The sequence below is a fragment of the Aplidium turbinatum genome, chromosome 12, assembly GCF_918807975.1.
Source record: "Aplidium turbinatum chromosome 12, kaAplTurb1.1, whole genome shotgun sequence".
In the NCBI taxonomy this organism is placed as follows: domain Eukaryota; kingdom Metazoa; phylum Chordata; class Ascidiacea; order Aplousobranchia; family Polyclinidae; genus Aplidium; species Aplidium turbinatum.
In genome coordinates this window covers 15,502,709-15,514,892 of record NC_137483.1, presented here as the reverse complement: position 1 = coordinate 15,514,892, position 12,184 = coordinate 15,502,709, and the positions used below count along the sequence as shown (strand labels likewise).

Below are 12,184 nucleotides of genomic sequence, written 5' to 3'. Positions count from 1 at the left end.
CTATTGAGCAGATATTCCAAAAAAACGTATTTTTTCCATTTTTGGGGGCAAATTTAGATGAAATTGCATTTATTTGATACTTAAATACATTTTTTTACTACACTTTGTTCATTTATTTTGGGTGTTATTATGGAGTCTACATATTTGGACAGATGGGAACCTTGGCTATTTTAATTGAATAGTTATGGTTGGTTACCTATGACGGTAGTTTGTTGGTAGGTAGGCCTATTATACCATACCGTCCTTAGCATTAGCATATTGTAGCGGACTTAATGAAGCAAGCGAATACTATCTTTTAATTTGATATTGTTATACATTCATCAACATTATAGAGAGTTACTTACAAATTGAACAGGATATTTAGAACAGCACATATCTAGGTATTTAAATTAAAATAGAAAATGCACAATCAAACCATAGCTAAGCCACAATTCGACTGACCTGCCACCATCCCCAGTCCACAATCGAACAATTGTTCAATCTGCAGGAAGTTTAATTTAAAGCAACAGTAGTCAGCTTCGAGGAAATACATGCATATAAAACAATTGTACAGTAAAACCATAAAAAGTGTTACAAGAATAGTAGGTATTCAAATCATCATAATATTAGTCCATTAAGAAGCAAAATGTTTCTTGGTGTCGAAGCGTTTCATTAAACACCGAGAGTTAATTTTTGCCTGATCAATCCGTCACGTCTTTCATAGCCAGCAACTGAAGACGATGCCTCGGTAACAAGTTTAATGTGCCTTTCAACAGCTTGACTATGACATGGATGACACAATGGGGTGGATCTTACTTCTTCAAGCTGAACATTATTCAAGTGTGTGATTGCCGGATGTTTAGAGATGTCAGCCACGTTTAAATTGACCATTTTAAAATATTCTTTTGCTTTAAAGTTTAGCTTTGGCACCAAGAATCGTCGCACATCAACATTATCGTTGCTTAATTCACTTCCCCATCTGATTGATCAACAAATCCACCTTCAAAATCACCCATATCCACATTTTGAGTTGCCACTACGTCATGTTTTTATGGCTTTGGATGGAACGACAAAAAGCCCGGATACCTTTTCTGGAAAAATTGGAAAGGAGTAAAATAGAAGTGTATTTGATTGGCCAGTTATTAAGTTTAAGCCCATTTTAAACCAAAATTTTCCGTTGCTCACAAATGAAATTGTGGATAATCTCAGCACTGATCAGCATTATGCCTATAAAATATGTTGGGCGGTTATTCTCGGGCATGTGGACTATGATTTGGAACTTCTAGAAATTGGGCCAATATTTCACTCCCAGCGGTTGACTCTCGCTTGCAGAATAATGCGGTATTATGTCTCAGTCGAAAAGCCATCTGCAATGCTTCAATTATTGACTGAATTTTGCATAAAAGTATATTTTCCAAAATGGTTTCAAATTAAGTGAGAGAATCGAATTACAAGTGATGCAACAAATCTGTTTGGCCTCGTTTAAAGGATCGTTAAATTTCCAAATAAGAGAGTCAGGGACATTTCACTGAAGGTTGTGCAAAGAAATGCATTCTCTGCTCATCCTGAAAACATACTGTTAAGCATGCTATTGCTAGCAGATGGAAATGAAGATGTGAGGAGGATGGCTGTTAACAAGATTCTATCAATTAGAGGTTGTTTATCGAATTACACAATTGAAAATATAGATATGGGTGATTTTGAAGGTGGATTTGTTGATCAATCAGATGGTGAAAACGAATCAAGCAACGATAATGTTGATGTGCGACAATTCTTGGTGCCAAAGCTAAACTTCAAAGCAAAAGAATATTTTAAAATGGTCAATTTAAACGTGGCTGACATCTCTAAACATCCGGCAATCACACACTTGAATAATGTTCAGCTTGAAGAAGTAAGATCCACCCCATTGTGTCATCCATGTCATAGTCAAGCTGTTGAAAGGCACATTAAACTTGTCACCGAGGCATCGTCTTCAGTTGCTGGCTATGAAAGACGTGACGGATTGATCAGGCAAAAAATTAACTATCGGTGTTTAATGAAACGCTTCGACACCAAGAAACATTTTGCTTCTTAATGGACTAATATTATGATTATTTGAATACCTACTATTCTTGTAACACTTTTTATGGTTTTACTGTACAATTGTTTTATATGCATGTATTTCCTCGAAGCTGACTACTGTTGCTTTAAATTAAACTTCCTGCAGATTGAACAATTGTTCGATTGTGGACTGGGGATGGTGGCAGGTCAGTCGAATTGTGGCTTAGCTATGGTTTGATTGTGCATTTTCTATTTTAATTTAAATACCTAGATATGTGCTGTTCTAAATATCCTGTTCAATTTGTAAGTAACTCTCTATAATGTTGATGAATGTATAACAATATCAAATTAAAAGATAGTATTCGCTTGCTTCATTAAGTCCGCTACAATATGCTAATGCTAAGGACGGTATGGTATAGTAGGCCTACCTACCAACAAACTACCGTCATAGGTAACCAACCATAACTATTCAATTAAAATAGCCAAGGTTCCCATCTGTCCAAATATGTAGACTCCATAATAACACCCAAAATAAATGAACAAAGTGTAGTAAAAAAATGTATTTAAGTATCAAATAAATGCAATTTCATCTAAATTTGCCCCGAAAATGGAAAAAATACGTTTTTTTGGAATATCTGCTCAATAGATGCATTTAGAACAAAATGTTCTTTTAGAGCATATAGGAACATAGCTGTTCTGCAACTTTTAAGCCTACTCCCAGCTTTCTAGAAGCATTATAAAAAAAGTTACGCTGTTTTCGTGGATTTTGACCTTTGCGTGACCCATGGGGCTGGGTGGCACGCTCGATTTTGGGTGCCACGTCAAAAAAATAATTTTAAAGTCAATATTAGACCTTATGACACCCTTTTAACACCCCTCTTCATTAATATGACAGAAAAAGTTTTTTTCACTCCACCCTAGTGTAAAGTCTCTTTAATAATTCCATGAATGACATCCTGTTGGTCAACGTGCATAATAATGGTAGTATCATGTTATAAGTTCAACATGCGATCACAATCATAACTCTTATGGTTCACACATGAAAATATCACAATCATTGACATGGCACATACACATATTTTGACAACAACTTCATATTCAATTGCAAATATAAAACGATAAAGTTGCAAATATATAAATTTTATCATCACTTAGTTAAAAGTTAGGTCTAAGAACAAGGATGCAACATTCAAATACTGTAACATATTAATACAAAACCGATAAAAATTGAACAAGCGACTTAATACATATATACAGTACTGCATGAACAAATAAACAGTTGAAATCAAAGAACTTTCAAAGGACTGGCTAAAAATGACTACAACTGTACTACCATGATAGGTCCCATTGTAGCTCCTCCTCCTTATCAGGCATTCTTAATGACTTCAAAAATTATTTTGCTGCTAATTTGTATTACGTCTGTTAACATATAACTTACATCAATGCAGAAACTGTACATTACCCATAAAATTAGCGTCAATGCATCAACCTCATGTTTATAAACAAAAAGTGCATTTTGCTTTTAGAGAATCTTGAAAATAACTTAAAACCAAAAAAGATGCATGATAGCTGATTTCATGACCATTGACCACAGTAGTACTTGTTAACAGGGCTGTGGTGTCAGACGAAAATTATACGACTTTGACTCCTTGATTTATAACTGGCCGATTCCGAGTTCCGACTCCAGTGTTGCCAGATTTTTGTGTTGCTAGATGTTTAAAGTTTTTGTCATTTAAAAAAAAAAATTAATTTCAATCAAGTTACAATTAAAATTGCAGCGGCAACTTTTCCAAAAACTGGCAAGAACAAACACTTCTATTTTTGTGGTAAAGTTTAAGAGCACAACACAGAACAAAAATTGAAAATAGATAGCAAACAAAAGTTTTGTTGTTCATCGTTTTGCATCAAGCCGGAGTTGGACTTTTTTAACGATTCTGACTCCAGACATGCCAAAATCCTTACGACTCCACAGCCCTGCTGGTTAATATGAATTACTTAACTGTATCCAATAGACACAGTTTAAAAGAATTCCATATGTGTTTGAACGTACAGTAATAAAAATAACTCACACTTCAACAAAATGCCATATTATAACTGATAAACCCTTCAACAGTAAGTATTGCAATTACCGAAACTGCTGAGGAACTATTTCCAACCAATCTTAAAACATTCAAAATAAGTGTGAAGGTTGAAAAATGCTTAGATAACCATTAAACAGTCATAAATTGATCTAAGCTAAGGACCAAAGTTACAGTTTTTGAAAAAATATTCTTAATAGAAGTTATGGAACAATACAAAAATATTGTTTTTGAACAGATTGAGGTAACCGTATCCAAATTGGATAATTCAGTGATCATATAATGTGTACATTTCCATTAACAGAAATCTTCAACACATAAACAATCAGTTCTCCAACAAAAATCACTTTTCCTATAGCAATAAAATAGTATAATTATATATTTTCCAAATTGTTGTCAATACATAAAATCAAGAATCATAGTATCTGTTTTTCTGCACATTAATGTTCTGTTAAAACAGTCACTTTTAATAATTATGCATCTGGTGGCAATTTAGGCACAAAACCTTTTTCACGTTACATGGTACATCTGTGCTCCTCCAAGGCAAGGCACTCATGACCATTGACCATTAGTTTCAATCTATTCCATAATTGCACTGTGTTCAAAAAATTGTCTTGTCATGACCAAAACATCTTAAATAGGGGTTATGGCATGCTAATAATTCTCAACAACAAATTCCATAACTGCACCAGTGCACCGGCTCTGATGTGAAGTATTCATAAAGTTCAGTAGCAATTTTGAAAATTATTTCAAAATACGAACAGAGATCAATATTTACAGATTGAAATACACAGGAAAAAAAATGAGTCATAAAAATTAAAGGTATTGCACACTTTCTACAATAATCTACTCTAGTGAACAACTGTTTTGTAAAGAAAAATACTACGTTATGTATTGTATACATAGGCGCCAACTTTTATTTTTGCACGGGGTGGCAAATAGCACAATATGGCAACCTAAAAACTTTCAAACTGCATGTTTTTGTTTGATTTTTACGAAGCGTGTTTTGTAGATGCAATTGTCGTTTCACACCTGATTTGTAGCTCGATAATTTACTAAGCAACTTTAAAACAAAGCACAGAAGGTATGTCGTGAATTTTATTGTTACGTTGCTGCTCTGACACTTAACGTTTGACAAAAGTATTTTTGCGAACAGCAGCTCTGTCAATCCAACTGTTAATCAACTGGTCAAGTTGTAACCGTGAAGCTTCAGCTTGATAAACATTTAAAATTAGGACGTGGTTCAATCGCTGTTGCATCATGGTAGATCGCAAGTAGACTTTTTATGCGCCTGAGTGCACTAAACGATCGCTCCGCCTCACAGGTGGTGGAAGGCAACGATAAGTTTGAACGCTTTTTTGGTGGCATCTTTAAGCTGAATAAAACTGAAATGTCGGCGAAAACTTTTACTGGACGACTTTTCGTAATTTTTTCTATGATGTAACAAGCAACTCCTATGTCAGACTAATAAATTCCCGCCTCACAGTTTGTCACGCAATATTACTGCATGAAGTAGATCAGCGTGGTCTAACTTCTTTTCATCGCGGGCCAAAGACTTTTCTTTTTTTATCTTGCGGGCCAATGTTTTTAAATAGCGATTCATAGGCTTACTGCAGGAAAAAAAATTATACATAGTCTATGGCATATGGTTACTATACTCTTTAAAATCTCTACAGCTTGTTTCACCCTAAAAGGGGGATCATCTTTAACTTTATCAACTTCAAATTGTAATTTTAGACAATAGCGTTGGTATCAACAAGAGTCGTAGTTGTAGCCATGCAAACGCAAGCGTAAAGAGCCTCGTTTTCAAGTTGATTTCGATTTTTGGTTTTAATATTGTTCATTCCCGAAAACGTACATTCGCAAATGTATGTACTTCCAAACATCGAGTGGCCTACAGGTTCAGAACAGCATCTTTTAAAAGGGGAAACTTCTCCTTTGACACTAACTTCCAAAAGCTTGCAGGATTTTCTTTGACAGCAAAAACGGATCGTTCTGAAGTTCACATAATTGGAGTTGCTCTGGGGGCAGTGTACTAACTCTCACGCCCATGGGAAAAGTTTTTGAACAAAGTGGTATAGGTTTACATCACAAAGGATCATTCACAAAGTTTTTTTGTCAATTTCAATAACAAAGAAACAAAAATTGAAGTGATATTGCTAGATTAAAGCAAAGCTGAATCAGTCTGGGGGCCAATAAAACGGAGCTCGAGGGCCAAGTTTGGCCCGTGGGCCTGCAGTTGGACCACGTTGAAGTAGATAACAAAGTAGAAATTAAAGCATGAAGTAGATGACAGTACACTCCAATTGAAATCGGAAAATAATTCAAAATGCAAAATCTTGAGTAATTGAAAAAGGTTGCTTTTATTATTGGGAATTGGCAGGGGGTGTAGCTTTCCTCAAATAGAATCATGTAAACGTGTAAATTTGCAGAACTTAAAACTGCTACTTTACTAAGTGCACTTTTTAAATAAAACTCAAAAAGTTTCGAAAATTGCATTTTTTTAATAAAGTTTGAAAATAGATATTCATTTAGGGGAGCAAGTCTTTTAGGCGCAGACAGTTAGGCGTCGGTCAAATAGGCGCGCACACTGTGGCGTCTGGAAATTTAGGTGCGGAGCACTGTGGCGCCCGTTCATTTAGGTGCTATTCCTAGTAAAGTCTGCAGATTGTATCAGCTTGGCAGGTAGGGCAATGCTTTTCACACAAAATGTTGTGTTGAACAGAAAAATACGTCATGGCTTCCTTGAGTGAAGCTGCTTTAACCGGCAATGCTTTTCACACAAAATGTTATATTGAACAGAAAAATATATTGTATTTTAATGTGCAAGTACGGCATTTATTTGTTGTTAGTCCAGGTTTCAAGTTTCCGAACATGACTGAGCCTATATTCAAGCGGATATACCGTAGCCTATATTCAAGCGGGTGGTAGGCTTGAGTGAAGACTAACTTAGTTTTCCGTCAAAACCCCGACTAGGTTTAATAACGAGCAAAGTCGCACCATTATGCTTGCAACTTGTAGCCAGGGTTCATATGTCTTATAGAAATGTATTCATGTAGTAGAGCGTTGTCTCATACGTACTCGCCACACGACCAATCCATCCCGAGTAGAAGTAATTGCGAAAGATAACAGATTAAGTAAGGTTCCATCTGGCTGCAACCCCCTGCTGCAACCTGTGTTCAGGATGCATAGCAAATGTCCTGTGGAGATGTGCTAATATCAAGAGTACCGTAGTAGAGCGTTGTCTCGCACCTCATCTCCATTCGCGCATTAACAAAACAACATATTTTTCTGTTCAATATTTATATAACATTTTGTGTGAAAAAGCATTGCCCTACCTGCCAAGCTGATACAATCTGCAGACTTTACTAGGAATAGCACCTAAACGAACGGGCGCCACAGTGCTCCGCACCTAAATATCCAGACGCCACAGTGTGCGCGCCTATTTGACGGGCGCCTAACTGTCTGCGCCTAAAAGACGTGGACCCTCATTTAGGGGGTGGACCTATCAATCATCGAGATAATTTTATTTCCAAGTATTTTATAGCTGTCATAATTTATAGCGATATTATGAGCAGTTTAAAATTTTCAAAAAAGCTTTTTGAGGGAGGCAATGGAAAGATCGTATTTTATTGATTAATAAATCCCATTGTAAACCTAACAAATGTAACAATGATTTATGACAAGTAACAAATAAAACGATCGCAACAACAACAAGGAAAAAACTCGTAGCCACGTGTTGCGTAATCTTCACGTAACTTGCTTAATGTTACGCAAGTATCATGCTTGTGACAAAAACAATCATTTTCTTGGCAATACTGTATTGGTTCACCTCTTGCTTTACGTTGACTTGAAGCAAAAACCAATGATCAAAAAAACATTTAAACGTCCGTCCAAATTACATTTATTTGCAGTAAGTAATGTAACCTAAACGGGGTGGCTGCCACCCCACCACACCACATCGGTTACGGGGTGGCGTGGCCACCCCGTAAGTCGGCGCCAGTGATTGTACAGGCCTCGAAATTCACGGCGGACACGGCGGACATGTCCGCCGTCACAGCATGTGATGTCCGCGGGAAGTACCCTCTAGATCGGTCATATTTGTCCGCCGAGAAATATCGCAGAAATTGGCGATACAAATCGTCATTGCATAGCACGAACAACTGTTGCAAGAATATAATTTGCGCTGGGAGTGCAAAATTATCGCATTCCAAGCGCGCATCTAAAAAAAGTTAATAGGCCTACTGTATCTCTTAGCTTCCATTCAAGCAGAAAAACTTTCGAATTTTACGTTGCTTCAACGATTGATGACATTGAATCAGCGTAACAGAGGTGAATTCTTAGCTAAGAATTGATGGGAGTACCGGTACTTCTACACTAATCACGCGCAACTTAGTTCAAGTCTTATGTCACAATGTCTGGCTTTGATCTCCGAGTAATATTGATAAGGCAAGGTTGGTTACAAAGTTAGATTATAAGAGTATAGGCTACTACAGCAAGATGCCGCAAAACTTAAGTTTTGGTATTACAGTAAGAAAAAAGAGGCCCAGGGAAATTTCTGAAAGTGAGAATGAGGGCGATGAACCTACTACTAGGAATTTTAGTGGTGATAGACGCATATATTAAAGGAACAGCGAATGTAAGGATTAGCTCTGTCAAAGATCACAGCACATCGTTTACCCCAAGCCATCAATTTCCGGTCATCAAGGCCATCGACAATATGAGTGACAAAAAAAAAATCAAAATTAAGAGGTTGTTTGAAATCGCATATTTTATCGCTAAAGAAGAGCTCGCATTTACGCTTTTCCCTCAACTAGCCGGTCTGGAGAAAAGACACGGAATAGATCTTGGTATCATGTATCTTAACGACAAGCAGTGATCTCGTGGAGATTGGCGCACGTCTTTGAAGATCGATGTTATTGAAGCTCTAATCATGCGCATATGTTTGAATGGCCTTGACTGCGCTGATTATAACTCCGAGCCTGTCGTGGTCTCATGGAATACTGATACTGTACTATTTTGGAGAGGCGACCGCATCACGGAGAGGGGAAAAAATAATTGTGCTTTTTCTAATGTTTTGTTTATTCTTTTCGTCACTTTCGCTCACATGTCACGCAAAAATAAACCTAAAGAAAAAAGCCTAGTGAAACTTTGCACATTAGAAAATAGTAGCGTTACGCGTTAGTGTAGAAGTTTTCCGACTCGTGCCCAGAGCATTGTGACGCAAGAAGCCACACGACCTCGTTCGGTGGAAGTTAATCAGTTATGCGGCGGATTATTTTTTTATTATTTATTTGCATCAGACACAAAAAGTCCATAGAATTTAAGTTTTTAACAATCATCATATTATCATCATGATCATATTTAGTAGCTACACGGCGTCAAGCGCACGTCGTTGGTCTGATGAAAGCCTTTCAGAGTGATTTCGCTGAAATTTTAAAAAGCCTAAACCGTAGCTATGGTTCTCAAATGGCGAAGACTTATCAAGATAAAGGGATTAAGTATGACGATCGACGTTAAAACTGGTGTGTCCGCCGTAAGACTTAATTTGTCCGCCGAGATAGCTGCTCAGACCGGACACGTTTGTCCGCCGTCAACAAAAACGAATTTCGAGGCCTGTTGTATATATAAATATTATATGCAATAATTATACATATTTGTATTACTGCAGACTACAGAAAACGTTTAATTAATATAGTGATTATAAACCCGAGATCAAGACAACTGCACTGCAATGATTGGCTGCAGCGTGGTTACAGCCTGAAGAAAGCGAGGGCTTGCCAATGCACAAGAGCATGCAGCTGTGCCTTTGACAAGATACATAATGGCATACTCGAAAGTGGACACACAAAATGGTTTCCTTGCCTTCATGTCGAATTAATCTAAAATGTCAACTACCATGCATAAAGTTTGCATATGGCAAAAAAATAAAACTGCACTGTTATATATGAAACATTCGAAACAAAAAGTTGGAATGCCAATACTCAATTACTCATGGTACCCGTACTTAAACTGGTTGCATTGCCAAGAAAGTGAAATAGAATGCCAAGACTTCATATCCTTGCTACTAAATATCTATTTCTTCAATGATGCTGGAGATAACCATTTCATTATCACTATCAAGCGTCGAGTAATTTATTTGAGCTTTCTTATGAAACAAATATGCAATGATTGCTACAACAATAAGTGAAAGAATGTCAATTGGAATCCATATTGCAAGATATTCATGTTTTGTCAATGACCAAGATGGTTTAGCAATGCCTTGAAGTAATGGACAAGTTGTGGTAGTGACAGCCCATACACCTTGACACATAGCTCTTGAAAATGCCCAATTTGTGTTGATTGTGTATGATATTATTGATACGTTCATAGCAATAACTTCTGTTGTGCTCATGCTATAGAGTAGATTAAATGCTTCGATGCCAAATTTCTCAGGATTGTCAATCACATAACCTAGTACAATTTTAAAACCAGGAGCAAGGGCCTTGACTATTTCCAATGATTGTCCACTACCTAACAACCACAACACATTATGCTGTGGTATACCTGACTCAAGAAGAGTGTTGACAGTAACATTGACCCAATCATAATGATTTGGATGATTGTATGATGGACGAGACAGGTCAAAAATAATATTTTTATTATGTTTTCTAGCAAAACTAGCCCAATCTTTCAAAGAGAGAATTTTCTGATGCATAATGATGTTTCTATCAGCCTCACTTAAGTGTTTATTTGTTAAAAATGGATCACTTTTGAGATACCATTCTCCTGCATTTAACTGTCTTAGTTCATCCCAAGAAAAAGAACCAGCCGCATCATGTTGTCGTTTCGGAAACACAACGGATACATTAGTGGTTCGAAATAAGGTTGAATCATGCATTAAAAATGGAACTCCATCCATCGAGATTCTGACATCTGATTCAAACGCATACACACCACAATTCAATGCCTTTTTAAATGAAAACAATGTGTTTTCTGGAGCTTGGGTGGGTGATCCTCTATGACCAAATAAATGAGGTTTCAGAACTTGGTTCTTATTCAGTCCAATGCATGGTGAATGAAGCCACAATGGAAGTGACAGTAGAAATACAAAAAATACCATATAAGATCCAATGATCGAAATTTTAACAGCAGTGGTATTACTTCTCTGAATTAGATAACCGATAAAGATTGCAGATACTGTCCAGAGCATTAAAGCACAAATTTGCAAAAAAGGACTAGTCATGTCAAATGATACAACAACTGTGCGCCATTGATCATTTTTGTCTGGCCAAAAATACCCAATCAAAGTGAATCCTGCGATGGAAAATGTTAAAAATGATACAACCACCACCTTGTGACAAAAAGAGAGATATAGATGTTGTTTGTGTAAACCATGAAGTAAGCCAGCAAATGTGACCACAAAGGCATACACAGCACCAAGAACACTAAAAACAAATATCAAAATGTACCACTGAAACCAATCTTTAATTTCATCATAAATAAACTGATTGAAATCAGGAGAATCATTGCCAAGTACACTCCAACTGTACAACCAAAATGTACCCATCAAATAAGAAAGAATGGTCATCACAAAAAATAGCTTCTCTAGGATCTCATATTTTGGTACATGGTAAACACTGGCCACTTTCCACTTGCATGAGTATATCCCATGTGAAATCACTGCAATTTTATTCATTTCAGCCTCCATTGTATAACTTATAAAAATAAACTTAATTACATCTCTGAAACAAAAAAAACATACAAATTTTAAGTGCACGGAGTGAAAATGACTTTATATTCCATGCAGGCTGCACGCATCCCATGTGAAATCACTGCAATTTCATTCCTTTGAGCCTCCATTATACATCCTATATATATAAATAAACTTAATTACGGCACTTCTCTGGGGGCACCTTGACTCAGATAACCACATGGTTTTTTCGGTGCCTCCATGGTGTAGTTTCCATATAAAAAAAAAGCGATTTGTTATATCTCCTGATGAGTACATTGAAAATGAATGTGGAGCTATGCCGAAATAAGCTTGATTGATATAAAGAAGGAAGTGGCTATACTTACGACGCCATAGCCGTTCCAAGCCTATTTTT

The 12,184-nt window shown here is 36.6% G+C and overlaps 1 protein-coding gene across 1 annotated transcript; it reads right to left on the bottom strand.

The window, feature by feature from the left end:
• Nucleotides 1-10,164: 10,164 nt before the first annotated feature.
• Nucleotides 10,165-11,199, bottom strand: LOC145780614 (glycerophosphodiester phosphodiesterase domain-containing protein 5-like). The gene has a single exon (XM_082592239.1). It carries the CDS (start codon nt 11,197-11,199, stop codon nt 10,165-10,167), a length of 1,035 nt encoding a protein of 344 aa, XP_082448365.1.
• Between the last annotated feature and the right edge of the window lie 985 nt (nt 11,200-12,184).